Source organism: Sciurus carolinensis, chromosome 8, assembly GCF_902686445.1.
Source record: "Sciurus carolinensis chromosome 8, mSciCar1.2, whole genome shotgun sequence".
NCBI classification, from domain to species: domain Eukaryota; kingdom Metazoa; phylum Chordata; class Mammalia; order Rodentia; family Sciuridae; genus Sciurus; species Sciurus carolinensis.
This window is the reverse complement of record NC_062220.1, coordinates 68545782-68560708: the sequence shown is the minus strand read 5'-3', so window position 1 is coordinate 68560708 and position 14927 is coordinate 68545782. Positions and strand designations below refer to the sequence as shown.

The 14927-nt window shown below is 39.5% G+C and overlaps 1 protein-coding gene across 1 annotated transcript in view; it reads left to right on the top strand.

The window, feature by feature from the left end:
• Lamb1 (laminin subunit beta 1) overlaps positions 1 to 14927 on the top strand; it is a 70507-nt gene that overhangs the window by 13405 nt on the left and 42175 nt on the right. Inside the window, exons 6-13 of the mRNA XM_047559858.1 lie at positions 97 to 285; positions 372 to 435; positions 3534 to 3736; positions 6184 to 6304; positions 7810 to 7998; positions 8272 to 8451; positions 8586 to 8698; positions 10425 to 10504. Coding sequence (XP_047415814.1) covers positions 97 to 285; positions 372 to 435; positions 3534 to 3736; positions 6184 to 6304; positions 7810 to 7998; positions 8272 to 8451; positions 8586 to 8698; positions 10425 to 10504 — 1139 coding nt within the window. The remainder of the gene's footprint in view (positions 1 to 96; positions 286 to 371; positions 436 to 3533; positions 3737 to 6183; positions 6305 to 7809; positions 7999 to 8271; positions 8452 to 8585; positions 8699 to 10424; positions 10505 to 14927) is intronic.

Below are 14927 nucleotides of genomic sequence, written 5' to 3'. Positions count from 1 at the left end.
GGCACACAGTGAGTGACATTTTCTTCTGTGACTTAAAAAAAAGTACAGATCACCAATAAAAAAACATCAAACGAGACTTTTGTTCCCTGCTTTTAGACATTCCGCCCAGCTGCTATGCTGATAGAGCGATCATCTGACTTTGGGAAAACCTGGGGTGTGTACAGATACTTCGCCTACGACTGTGAGAGCTCTTTCCCAGGCATCTCAACTGGACCCATGAAGAAAGTCGATGATATCATTTGTGATTCCCGATATTCGGACATCGAACCCTCAACAGAAGGGGAGGTTTGTTTGCTCCTTTGTTCTCCAATACACTTGCAAGTCTGCTTTTCGACGTCACAAAAATGCCAACCACTCTTATCTATTTTTAGGTGATATTTCGTGCGTTAGATCCTGCATTCAAAATAGAAGATCCTTATAGCCCAAGGATACAGAGTAAGCTTGTTTTCAAATAAAAGTTTGGATGGGAAACAGCACTCATGGAATAAGTGTCACCCAGAACCCAAGTATTCAGTCCCAAATCCACCTACATTTTCTTCCTTCCACTGTTGTACCCTACCAAGAGCCCTTGAAATGCCAGTAATAGGTCTTTGATGATGGAGAACATGTTTTGATAAAAGATTTACGTCATAGTCCTCAAATAATTATGTTGATCATCCTGTCTTATTTATGTTATTGCTCAGTATATTGTTTAGAATACAGATTAAGCTGTTGTAGCAAAGTATGCCAAAAAATACAGTTGTTCAAATAAAGTAGAAGTTTATTTCTCTTATGAAATCAGCCAGAGGGTTTTCTAGAGAAGAAATGTAGCTCGATTGCTATAATTAGGCTTTCACCTCTACTTGCTAAGTGAGTAGCCCCAGTTATAAGACCAGTCTTCTTCCCAGGTTTATCCATGTGGCTAGAATTAGACCACCACCACTGTATCCTCCTCTCAATCTGTGGCAGGCAAGCAAATTTCATTTAAAATGAAACATGGAAATTGTCCATATCACTTCTATTCAAATTCCATTGGCTGCAATGGGTCATGTGGTGGCTGTACAAGAGACACAAGGAAACTTCTCCAGCTAGGTAGCCATGGGCTCTGCTAAAACTCTTGGTGAGGGAAGATGGGAAGGAAGAAGTGTCGCCATGCTCAACGTACTCAATAAGGTGAAGGTTGTATTTCCATTTAATAGCAATCAACCACCAACTTGGTTCAAGTGACTAAACTTAAGTCTGGAAAATGAAAACCCCTGAGCATTAAAGTTGGACAGCAAACATAAAGTGAGGTGGCTATTAAATGGCAGTCAGCTCTTAATCCACGTGTTGCTATTCTCAGTTCAGAGCTCTTTCTAATGTTCAGCAAATATGCTCATGCTATTACATTATTACATTCTGATCTTCTTGGAAAACAATATGCAATAATTAAAAGAATGGGCTTTGGAATCACAACTGGTTTTTAGATCTTAGTTCCATCATACAGCTATGTGACCCAGGGCAAGTAATTTACTAATGAATTTTGTTGCCACTTTCTTTCATCTTTAAAAGAGAGCATGATATTGACCTTGGGATTATTATGGAAGGAAAATAAGTCGATGCACATAAATGACAAACCAAAATGTCTGACCAATAAATTGAAGCTGATATTGATGTTAATACCGTTGCCACTAGCTGTGGTTGAGGTATTGCACAGAGCTGGCCCTGGGAAGGGTGAGCCTGCCTTCTGTGCTGTGGAGTTGCACTCAGTTGAGTAGAGGCAGGGTTGATTCTTGCTGATCTTCCCCAGCTGTGCTTGACCCTGTTTTTAACCAAGTCCTCATGGAACTTCCACGCTCAAAGCATGGAAGAATAGAGTGGAAGAAATCCAAGGAATATTGCCAGAAAAGTACTGCTTCCCTGCTTAAATTAATTTTACATGTGGCCCAGACTGTCTCTGGTCCATAATTTACTCATTCATTCTATTGTAAAACAAATGTTTAATGGCATTTCCAGCTCCGTGCCAGTTTTTGAGTGAGTTATGAGGCCATCCCTCCATGTCTCAAAATCCAGTTACGAAAAAACATCTGCATGAACTCTGGGAGACAAACACCCAGAAGGACTCACCTACCTCCTTGTAGGTGAAATTTGGGAAACTTGGGGATTATGCTGCTTCTGTAACTTTAATCCCCTTGTGTTTTGTTGTTCAGTGATCTCAGAAAACCTATTCGTGTATTACAGAAGCATTAGCTGATCATGCTTTTGATTCACATTGTAATCCAGGGAACATCATTTCTTTAGTGTCCCTATTGTATAGACCTCAGAGATGCACTTCAAAGATGATCCCCTGTTGGTTTGAGGTTTGATTGTTAAGTATGGCAGGAGAAAGAGGAGAGCATATTTGCTCTTCTGAGGACTTCCACAAGGGTTCAAGGGTTTCTAAATATTCCATCTGCCCTTCACATTTGTGGTTTGGCCTCTCTTTAGTAGGGGCTTGTGCTCACTTTGTGCAGGAGGATTTTGCAGCAGGCAGTGTTCCATTTAGCTCAGTGGGTTTTCTGTTTCAGGCTTTACAAAGAGCCCATGTTTAACGCCTGGATTTTGACTTTCCACCCCCATCCTTTTCTTTAGTCTTTGTTGTGAACTATGCATTTATTACAAGTATTTAAAATTGTATTTGGGCTTTGAAAGTTTCTAATATACTGGGCCACTACTCTTTTGTCTTCTATTGTATGTTGTAAGGCTGTATCAGCATAAATGAAAATAAAGCTTATGAGCAATTTGAGGCTACAAAGCTCAGCCAGGGGGCAGATGGACTAACCAATCTCCCGGGATCCACTTTGGCAAGAACAGCTTAGTAATTAATGAAAACAATAGTGGAGAAGAGTTGACTGTTGGTCAACTGTTGGTTTATCCAGTTACAGGAAGATGTAATTGAAGCTCAGCTTCTGTAGTAAGCATAGGCCTCCAGATCTGGGATGAAAGAGGAAAGATAAAGTAAGAGAAATTGATTTACAAAGAACTTATATTTAGGGAAAAATAATTTGCCCTGACATCCTTGTACTGAGCCCCTTTATCCTTCTGTCACTATATTATATTGATAAATATGGAAATGTTTTATAAAACTAGGACAGAAAAGTTGTAGATTAAAAAAACATTGCTTAAAAACTTGGTTGACTTTTTTCCTGGATTGCAGTTATTCTGGAGTGTTAAATCTATTTTGGTAACTTGAATTTCATTGAAGTGGCAGGAAATTTCAGATAGTGTTTTCCCCTCCAAAAATAGACAATAAAAATATGTTCCTAACTGTTAAAATAATAACAAAAATTAAAGTGAAGATAAATCTTTTCCCACCTGAATGGAAAAATTTCTGTGGGTGCCCGTTGGGATTGCAGTACTTTAGGTTACCAGGTGCCAGTGGGTTTTTGTAATCATACTCCTGCATTCTTATTTCTCCACTTTCATGCTTCTTCCTTATTTTCATTTGTCAATTGTTGCTCTAAAGAGAAACGAAGCATAATTGCAAAAAATTGCTTGTTTGATCAGAATTTTTATCTTCTTGGTGACCTTCATAGATCTATTAAAAATCACCAACTTGAGAATCAAGTTTGTGAAACTGCATACTTTGGGAGATAACCTTTTGGATTCCAGAATGGAAATCAGAGAAAAGTACTATTATGCAGTTTATGATATGGTGGTTCGAGGAAATTGCTTTTGCTACGGCCATGCCAGCGAATGTGCCCCTGTGGATGGATTCAGTGAAGACGTGGAAGGAATGGTAAGCGAATGCTCCTTGTGGCTTTCTTTTATACTAGTGATTCTACAAGGCAAATAGAATCTAGACTTACCTTAAGTCTTTCACATTGTTTAGGGGTTTTCATTTTCCAGACTTAGGCTTAGCCACTTATACCAGGTTCGTGGTTATTGGACTGTGAGAATGTATATAGAATGCTCATTTCACAGACCCTGAATGAATTTTTGTAATTTGTTGCTATAGACTGTTGCTAAAGAAGATATTTTAGTCACCAAGGATTAAAAATTTGTCTAAATAACAATTTAGTCTGCCTTTACAGTAGGGAAGATTAAAAACCACAAGTATTCAGTCTTTATGCTAGAAAGCAGAAATTGATTCCAGTCCAAAGAAACTGGAAATTTTAACCCAGACCCATGGGATATCTTTAGAAATTTAAAGTTGAAATAAAGTTTTCTTTGTCTTTTTCTTCTAATTTCATTCTTTTCATACTTCCATGTTGTGTTTGCACATTATGAATTTTTTTTTTGCAGTGCTGGGGATTGAACCCAGAGCCTTGTGCTTGCGAGGCAAGCACTCTACCAACTGAGCTATATCCCCAGCCCTGAATGTTTTAAAATTTAGAATTTGGATGATTTCCCAAATAGGCAGAAAGAGTTAGGGTACTCTAACCTAGTTAAATAATTTCTGGGAGAATTCTTGTAGACTTAAGGGATTTTAGTGCCAGACAGGATTCAGGAGATCACCTAAACCCACTGTACTTGATGGACGAGACCAGAGATTAAGTACTTGGCTAAGGAGTCCTAGATAAGTGAATAGTAGGTGGGTGTTCAGATTAGTGCTCCTTTCCCTGCCTTAGGGCTCCTGCCACCAAACTCCAGGCCTCCTCGTGGAAGGGTGTGCCTTGATTTCTTACTGTTTTTGAAGATTGTTAATCCTTATTTTTAAAAAAGGTGCAAGATTGAATGTATTCAACCTTCTAAAACTTCTGTCTTCCTTTTATTCCAGTTAGACATCTCAGTGCATAAACAACTGGATGATTGTTTTTAATGCAGTGCTGGGAATCAAACCCAGGGCCTCACACATGCCAGGCAAGCCCTCTACCACTGAACCATAACTTAGATTTTTAACAGAGCCTGAAGGCAGGGATAGATATGTCCCCAATCTTACAGTTACGTCTTTCAGAGAATGCCAGGTAGATGATGCAGTTACTTTCCAGTTTAACAAATCTGCATAACTAATGTCATGTTACTCTCTTGGTGTCACAGTATGTTGTCCTGTTTGCTCAGACACTGTAGAGTCTCATGGTATGAGCTTCAGACTGTTTTTTAGTTTATATAAAACCACCTTGTAGTGAGAAGACTTTTATCTTCAGCTAACTCCACTCTTGTCAGAACTAGTCCAAGAAGGACCTGTTGGTTCTGTTCCTGAATTCAATTTTGTAGAAAATTGAAGTACCATGTACATACATATATGGTGAGCAGAAATAGTTTCTTTATCATTTATATGTCTCAAGGGTCCTAAGCATACACGTCTTAGAGCCAAACATGGAATAGTGCAACAAATTAGTTTGTATCTTTTGCTGAGATTGTATCCTGACTTGAAGGAAAAAATGTTTTTTAAATTTTTATTTCGGTTGAAAAAAAATTAAGTATTATGCCTAAAGTAAAAAAAAAAAAAAGGAGCAAATAACTTTTTAAAAAATGGTTGTCTGGGTTGGTCATGGTAGTGCAGCCTGTAATCCCAGCCCATCTGAGGGCTGAGGCACAAGGATTGCAAGTTCATGGCCAACCTCAGCAACTGAGACCTTGTCTCAAAATTTCAAAAGGAGTGGGAGTATAGTTCAGTGGTAAAGCACCCTTGGGTTCAATTCCCAGCACCCAAACAAAACAAAGTAAAAAGAAATGGTTGTCTGACCAGGCACAGTGGCGCACACCTATAATCTAGCAACTCAAGGAGCTGAGGCAGGATCACAAGTTCAGCAACTTAGTGAGAACCTGTCTGCAAATTAAAAGAACTTGGGATGTAGTTCAGTGGTAAAGTACCTCTGGGTTCAGTTTCTAGCCGCCCCCATCCCCAAATTTATTTGACCTTGTGGCAAAACTTAAAGTAATATGAGTTGGTATTCAGATATATGCATTAAGTTCTGCATTGTAACTGTTGGAGTTTCAATTCAGCAGATTTTTTAAAATTCTTAAGTAATAAGTTTACTTTTTAAAATTAGCAAATTTTGTTCATCGGGGTTCTTTTTAGAGATAATAAAGTATTGGGCATCTGTTATGTAATGGGAACTATTCCAGAGATGGGGGTTAAAGGCATGCATGAACTTGCTGGGGGAGGAAGAAGATAAAAACAAAGAAAGCCTCACTGTGATTAGTGTGAAAAGGCGTTTATATTTTCTATTGATCTTAGAGACAGTTTGGCCATTAGTTTTATCTCTCACTTTGCTGGTCCCTGTTTTTACTACTTTCAAGGTCCATGGACACTGCATGTGCAGGCATAATACAAAAGGCTTAAACTGTGAACTGTGCATGGATTTCTACCACGATTTGCCCTGGAGACCTGCCGAAGGTCGGAACAGCAATGCCTGTAAAAGTAAGTCTCAGCTGTAGGGAGTTTTGCATCGACTGGGACTCCAGTATCTGTACTCTGGTTAGCGGTGCCCAAACAGTGCAGTTCTGAAGAAGAAAAGTTACACACTTCTTCCAACTTCACCCTGATAGTCCCAGGAGACCAGCAATATGCATTCAGTTAAATTAACAAGAAATTACTATTGCCTGAGCAGCACCTCTGTGTTTGGCACTGACCCAGGAAGACTGAGTTGTTGTTCTTGACCTTGTACCTGTTTTTAAGGCAAGATGATTTGAGGGGAAAATGAAAGAAAATTATGGCATGGTGGATCATTAAGTTTAGAGAGAGATGGAGTAGGGTCTTCAGCTTCAATTCCATGCCAGCCCAGCTGTGGCCTCTGGACATTTCCATCTATCCCAGTGTTATTCTTTGAGCAGAGGTGTACAGCAGTGTGAACCAACACCCTTCCCACCTGCCTCTGATTTCGTGCACTTTTCCTCCCCTTTAAAAGAGTTCTTCTGCCCCCACTAGAAGGAATGTTCTAGAAGTTCAGAAACCAATGGAAGCTGGTGTGTTCACCTCTTTGTTAGCAATTAGCACCAAGCTGGCCCTTGATGATGATACTTGAGGTTGCTGGAAGAGAGGAATGGAGCAGATGAGACACAGTTCCTCTGCAGGATGTCCTATGGCAGAGGCAAGTAGGAAGCTGAGAGTGTAGAGCCCCAGGAGGGGCAGACAGGAGGAATTGGTATGCCCTGTGTTGAGCATGAGTGAGATGATTGAAGCCAGTTGGATGACTGCCAAAGAGAAGGAAATACATCTGAGAAGGTTGGCTAGAAGGCTGTTGAACATACCTCAGTTTTCTGAGTGTGGTGGTACATACCTCTAATCCCAGTGACTGGAGGCTGAGGCAGGGGATTGCAGGTTTGAGGCCAGGCTCAGCAACTTAGACCTTGTCTCAGAATAAAAAAGGGCTGAGGATGTAATCCAGTGGTAACGTACCTCTAGGTTCAATCTCCAGTACCAAAAGCAAAACAAAACAAAACAAAATTTCAACTTTTATTGAAGAACCTGGCTTGGTGTGGTGGTAGAAATGGGGAGGAGGGAAAACGATCCTTCATACCATGTTATTCTGAGCAGGGAGTCTAAACAGGCTTTCCTATTAATGTACTACCTTATGTCCTTTGGAGTACTTTCACCCAGTCCTACAGAGTGGGACCTGTGGGTACCCCCAGTGGATTGACAGCTGTCCTTCTGATCATACTTTCCAAGGGAATTTCCCCAAGGGCTTTCCCTTTTTAATAGCCCATTCTCCTCTACAGATAAAGGTGTTTGCTTCATAGAGTTTGCATTTTTAGTTTCCAGCCTGATTTAGGGTTTGAACCAGTGTCATTAGTAGGACGGTGCCTTCTTAACTGATCGCTCTTTGTCTGAACTCAGTCCCTGGTTTCCTGTATGAGCTTTCTTCCTACCAACTCTGTGGGTAAGTCGCTGAGACCGCTTTTCTTTACATTGTTCTTGTTGCACAGAGTGTAACTGCAATGAACATTCCAGCTCATGCCACTTCGACATGGCGGTCTTCCTGGCCACTGGAAATGTCAGCGGGGGAGTGTGTGATGATTGTCAGCACAATACCATGGGACGCAACTGTGAGCAGTGCAAACCATTTTACTACCAGCACCCGGAGAGAGATATCCGAGATCCTAATCTCTGTGAAAGTATGTTGGGATATGTCACATGTGGGACCTCCTGCAGGTTACCTTTTACATGAAAATGTCTGTAGTAACATCCTTCTCTGTGTTCAGTTTGAGCAGCAGGCCCAGCATGATTAATTTAGTTGCTGGGCTGGTGGAAGTGGAATTTACTTTAAAAATCGAACCTTCTTTGGTTTATTTTTGTGAGATTTAGAGGGTGGAAGGGAACAGTGCATTTACATAAGGATGCATTGTGTTTCCTGGTCCTTTTAACCTGTTGCTTCTTGTTCTTCTTAGAATGTACATGTGACCCAGCAGGTTCTCAGAATGGGGGAATCTGTGACAGTTACACTGATTTTTCTGCTGGTCTCATTGCTGGCCAGTGTCGGTGTAAATTGCACGTGGAAGGAGAACACTGTGATGTTTGCAAAGAAGGCTTCTATGACTTAAGTGCTGAAGATCCATTTGGTTGTAAATGTAAGTCTGTTTAGTAAAAAGTTTGGGAGTTCTCCCATGTACACAATTCCCATTTCACTTTGTAATTCTAAAACCAAACGGTGACTTTGGACTCACTTGGTGTGTTTCTTTGTCTCACTTTATCTTTAATAAAGCCTGTGCCTGCAACCCTCTGGGAACGATTCCTGGCGGAAATCCTTGTGATTCTGAGACTGGTTACTGCTACTGTAAGCGTCTGGTGACAGGACAGCATTGTGACCAGTGTCTGGTAGGTAAATCCTAATCACATGGGATGAACGGTTAGTGAACATGACATGTTTTAATAGAGAATGCTTTTTACCATCAGGGAGTCTACCTTATGTTTTAATGTTAACAGACACAAGTAGAACATTCACAATATAGGAATTACTTGTAAATAATTTGATAAGATGTTTACAGTTAGAATTATAAAATAAAGTCACAGTGAAATATCACTTTTACAGGCAAATTAGTAAGTTTTAAAAATAAGAATACTTGCTATTAGTGAAGACACAATAAGTGCTAGCACTTGTTTGTTGCTGATAGAAATGCAGATTGGTTCATACTCTGGAAAGCATTTTGGAGCTATGTCTCAGTAGCCTGTGGAAATGTACGTACCCCTTGACCTACTAATCCCACTTCTGGGAATCTGTCCTAATGAAATAATCACAAAATTTGGACAAAGGTTATTCACAGGACTCACTGCCTCTTTATTAATCATGGCAGAAGACTTGGGAACAGCAGTGGGAAAATAGTTAAGTAAATTTGGAGACCTCCATACGGTGCTGAATTTGGTCGCTGTTGAAAATGACAATACTATGAGGAAATACTTATGCTGTTAAATAAAAAAACACAAGATGTGAATGATCTCTTGACTATGTAGGGAAAAAATTCATCAAGAAAAACAAAATATGGAAGGAAATATACAAAAAATTTCACCAGACTGATTGGAGTAATTTTTGGTGTTTTTGTTGTTGTTTTTTGTTTGGTGCTGAAGATCAAACCCAGGGCTTTGCATGTGCTAGACAAAAGCCTGCTACCGTTAAGTTATATCCCCAGCCTTGAGTGGAGTAATTAGGAGGATAGTTTAAAAACATTATTCTGTATCTGCTATGATATCTTACATTGCTTTTAAAAGTTAGGTTTATCACCATTAAAGTATGTATTTGTATATAGTCCTGACAGATTATAAATAGATTTCTGGAAGTCTGATTTAAATTGGTAAGGTTTATTTTTTTTTGGGGGGGGGAGACCAGGGATTGAACCCAGGAGTAGTTCACTACTGAGCCACATCCCCAGCCCTTTATTTTTTAATTTTGAGACAGGGTCTCACTAAGTTGCTTACAGCCTCACTAAGTTGCTGAGGGTGTTTCAAACCTGCAATCCTCCTAACCTTAGCCTCCCAACCCCACTGGGATTATAGGCATGCAGCACCATGCCCAATTTGGGTAATCTCTTTTTAATCTACTCATTTGTGAGATACAGAAATCATCTTCCCTGATAAATACTGTCCCGTTCCTTCTTATTATTATTATTTTTTTTCCATTTCTAATGCTCCCAAGACTTGGTAGTTTCTTACCCTCCATTTGTGAGAATAACCTATGCAATGTTTCTGTACAGGTGAATCCTTGAAGGGCTTTCCTGGTGGGACTTAGGACAAACTGGAGAGGGAGAATTAAAGGCTTGCCAAATATTTGCTGTAACTTACTGGCAGCATAATTGAAATGAAGAAAATTGATATCTGTACTGCTTACTCATTAATTGCACAAAGAAAAGTAGTCTGATGTGACCCTGTCATGTGATTACCTATAATCCTCTGCCTCCTGTGACCTGCAAGCTTGGGTTCATTATTTCAGAATGTGCCTTCTGTCAGCTTTCTTTGGTGGAACAACCAAAACACGCTATAACTTGTTCCTTGCGGTGTGTTGTGTAACTCCGGGAACCCACCTTGAGACTTTCCATCTTCTGTTCTGCAGCCACAGCACTGGGGCTTGAGCAATGATCTGGATGGCTGTCGACCTTGTGACTGTGACTTCGGGGGAGCATTCAACAACAGGTGAGTGGAGCTCCACTGTGCTATTCAGCGCAGTCACCAAGGCCCATCAGCTATTCTAGGAGCAGCCTAAGCGTCTGTTGTCTCTTAAGAAGCTATATGGAATGTATCCATCTTTCGTTTGCATACCTGGTAATCATTGGTACCTATGATCTTAGTATTTTCAGTTTTTCATTCCAAGACTTACCTTTGAAACCTTGTAGTACATTTGCATTACTTGAGTTTTTATGGTGATGTTTTATTTTTCAGTATTTTTCCAATTAGGGAAGCCACGTATACCCATAGTTTTAAAAAAGAAAAAAATCTGAATTCAGAGAGGTATAAAATGAAAAGTATTTCTATTCCTGTTCTCACTTCCAATTTTTTTTCTAAACACTGTTTAGAAGTGCCACTATCAACAGCTTCTTGTATCTCCCTAGAAATTAATAGAGTTTAAGATGTTAAAATTGATATTCTATAATGCACCAATAAAAGAGTGGAAAAAATTGATATTTCTTTTAAAATTACATGTTAGGTTTCAGTTTTTTTTTTTGACAGGTGAATTCAAGAAAATCATGAACTCATTTTTTCTACTTTTACTCAGGATTTTAAAAAGAAATATGTATGATATTCTGAAACATGGTCTTTTTCATGTGTAGAAGTTTTCCATATCAGCATGTATTCATTCATCTCTTTTCAATCACTCTTTGGCACTTTAACATGTGAAAATGCCATGGCTTATTTATTTTCATCTCTTTTGCTTTTTAAAAATGTTGCAGTGAATATACTTGCAGATACATCTTGACGAATATTTGGAGGTATTTCTATAGACCAGGTTACCAACAATAGAAGTGCCAAGTCAAAGTACATGCACATTTTTTTGTTTTAATAGAGAATGTCAGATTGTTCCAGGCAGATTATACCAGTTGACTTTCCAACCAAAGGATTATAAAAGTACCTTTTCCCCATCTCCAGAAACAGCTGGTATCAAACATTTTTTGCCAATCTAACAGATGGAAAACAGATTCTTATTTTGACTTACGAAGAAGATCTTTTCATTTTGTTTTTCTTTTTTTGTAGTTTCCAAATCCAAAAATAAAAACTACCTATAGTAATTCTTTAGTTACTAAAATATGCTGGTATTCCTTGAATAGAAGGAGCATGAAGCTCTACCAAAAATTATCATAATACACATTTGGCAAGGTGCTCAATTTGTGGGCGTTTAATAAACCGCCTTTGAGCCCCAGAGAATTTTGGTCTCTCACTGGATCAGAGTCAGAACATCTGGTAGAGACAGTGTAAGTGATGGCTGAGAGAATCAACAGATGTTTCCTTATCCTGAATCTCCCCTCAGAGAACAGAGAACATGCTGAATTCATTGAGCAAGCTTCATGGATTCAAAACTCAATTCTCTTACAAGGTTATTTCCCAACACCATGGTAGTCCACTGAGAAGGAATGAGATGTTTTGGGTCGCAAGAACATGTTCTGTTTGGCCTCTCTATTTGGGTTTGTTCCCTTCCAGATTGTGCTGCAGACTCAGTGTAGCCTGTAGCCTCTGCAACTCCAGTGAGAGTTTCTGTTCTTAGAAAACATCTAGAGGGTGGCAGATAGGATAAGTCAAAAGCAGGGAAGAAAGATCAGCTGCTGTCTGCTATGGAATCCCGTCTCCTGTCCTCTGTGACTCCCAGGAGGCTCGCTGATTCCTCCATAGAGGACTATGATCACCACAGCCCTCCTTAAGCAGATGGAAGGAGCCTGTGTAATTCTCCAAATTATTTCCTAAACTCAGGAATGTCCTATGTTCCTTTACCCTAAGTGCTTTGTTTTTTATACTCCCTTCCTCTTTTTCTCTATTCCACACACATTTCCTGTCTCCACCCACGCACTGCCCCGGCCCGCTCTTTTATATCTCCTGTGAAATTTTACAAAATTCACAACATGTTCATCGAAAGTTTGTGAAGCAAAGAACTTTTAGTTAAAAATTTTAAAGCAAGTAGTCTTCTTATTGTTGTAGCTTGATTGATAAGACTTACGTTACCATCCTTGGTGGGGTAAAAAAGAACCTTTAAAGATGTCTTCCAGTCCCGTGACTCTATAGTCTCTAGTGGTGTTACTCTTCCCCAGTCTTTTCCCCTGAGAGGAATTTCTTTGTGTCCCTGAGGCCTGGTCTCCTAAAGCACCACTCCTACTAGGAGATTTCAGTGCATCAGTGACACTCAGGAAGAATTTGCTGGATGTTCAATTTGTTGTAAGCACTAGTAGTACCTTTTACCTGACAGAATTCCTTCACTTTGCCTTGCACATAGTAGGTGTTAACTAAATGCCAAGAATTTGAGAAGCAAATAGTTTTTTTAAGATGTAGTAAGCACTTATTTCTTAGGTGAGGCAATCTCTAAATGTGATCCCCAACAACCCTTAGTTTCTTCAGCCAGGGACAGAATGAAGTCATTTGAAGTTTTCCATATTTAAAATGTATTGCCAGCCAAATGGATTTTTGGTGGTACAGTAAAAGCTTAGTAATCATGTCTATTCTGTCCATAGCTAATCTGAAATTTTTAATATTTGAAGAAGACCTAATTTAAGTAATGTAATTCAAGCCAGGTTAATAAAATTGTGCCTGGCAGATTGCCTGCTTTAATAAATAAGAATTAGTGACACTGGTTGCTAGGCAAACAGTACATATAAATGTTCAAAAACATTGAAAAAGGTAAACATCTTTGCAGCATTCTTCAAAATGGTTTCCTTAATTAAACTAGGCCCTCCTTCTCTGACCTGATCCCCCACCACTTTAGGGAAGATTTCTGCCTCCTACACTGATGTCCCAGCCCTCTCTTGATGTTTCAGCAGCACCTTATTTTTGCATCTCTTTACCACTTTTTATTCCGTCTTGTATTACAATTTTTGTGTGTTGAGAAGTTCCCTAGATAGATTGTGTGTTGCTTTTACATCTCCCATGACACTCAGCACAGAGATAGGTAGATGCTCAATAAATGGCGGACTGAAATTTATCAACTTCGAAATCAGAGCAAAAGTTAATAGACATTTTCATTAATGTATTGAACGGTTAGGGTTTATCTAACCATTTGCCAATTGCCCTGATACGAGGGATGCCAGAACAAGCTTAGTATAGTTGGAGTGGCAGGGTGATGCTGCCCAGGAAAGAATGGATGGTGCTAATTGCTAATCAGGGTGGAACCAACTCTTAATTGAAATCAGAAGTAGGAGATGACAGCAGAGTGGCCGACTATTATGAATGGTGCTGTCTGCACTTTTTTTTTTTCCACCTAATTCCTTAATAAAGAAAAGTTGAAATTGTATTTTCCTTGCTCATTAACTGTTTAAGTTAAAAACTCTTGCAATAGAATTTTTAAATGCTGCTCATTTTTGTATTTATGAGAAGTCCATGTTTTTTAAAAAAATCTGTCTTCACCTATTAGGAAAACACAGGGCCTGTATTAGTTTTCTATTGCTGCCATGACCAATCACCATACTTTAGTGACTGAAAACAACATAAATTTATTACCTTACAGTTCAGGTCAGTCTCAGTGGACTAAAAGCAAGATGTTGGTGGGACCACATGGCATTCTAAGGCTATAGTAAGGTAGAATTTGTTTCTTGCTTATTTGGGTTGTTGGCAGAATCCATTTTCTTGCTGACTGTCATCAAAGGGCCATTCCCAGCCTCTAGAAGCTGTTCAGAGCCCCTCCCTTCATCTTAAGGCCATGGTGGGTCAGATCCTTTTCATGTCACAGCTCTCTGACTCACTTCTCTACCTGCCTCTCCCACCTTTGAGAACATGTGCTAAGATGGAGCCCACCCAGATAATCCATGATCATCTCCTCATTTCAAAGTCCTTAACCTTAATCACATCTGCAAGGTCCCTTTTGCCATAAGGTCACATATCCTCAGATTCCATAGAAAAGGATGTAGGCATCTTTGGAGGCTGACACACTGCCTACCCCAGAGCTTTATTTATTTTATCCTGTCATTATTCTGCCTTATTGATTCAAAGAATTGAACCTGTATCTATTTAACAAGAAGATTTGTGGAAAATATAATAAGTATACTGTTTCCACCAGATGTGACTTCTTGTTATTACTTGAACAACAATAGGTTATCTGTAACCTGTTCTTCACTGTGGATCAGGTCAGATTGGATCACCAGCTGTGAAAGCTGATGAAGGTTTGAAAGGTGTGGTAGGTGGATGGAGAGGGCTTCTTTCTGGCTGAAATGAAAAGGAGGTAAAGACATAGATAGGAAGAAGGGTGGCATTGTGATGATCTGGTCTGATCTCAGCCATCTCTGCTCACTTTCCTCCATCATGCCCTTTGTTCTTGTCATTCCTGCCTGTCTTCCTGTCAAAACTACTTTTATTTTTAATTTGATGCCAGAGATTGAACCCAGTGGCTCTTTACCCCGAGCCACGTCCCTAGCCCGTGTTTTAA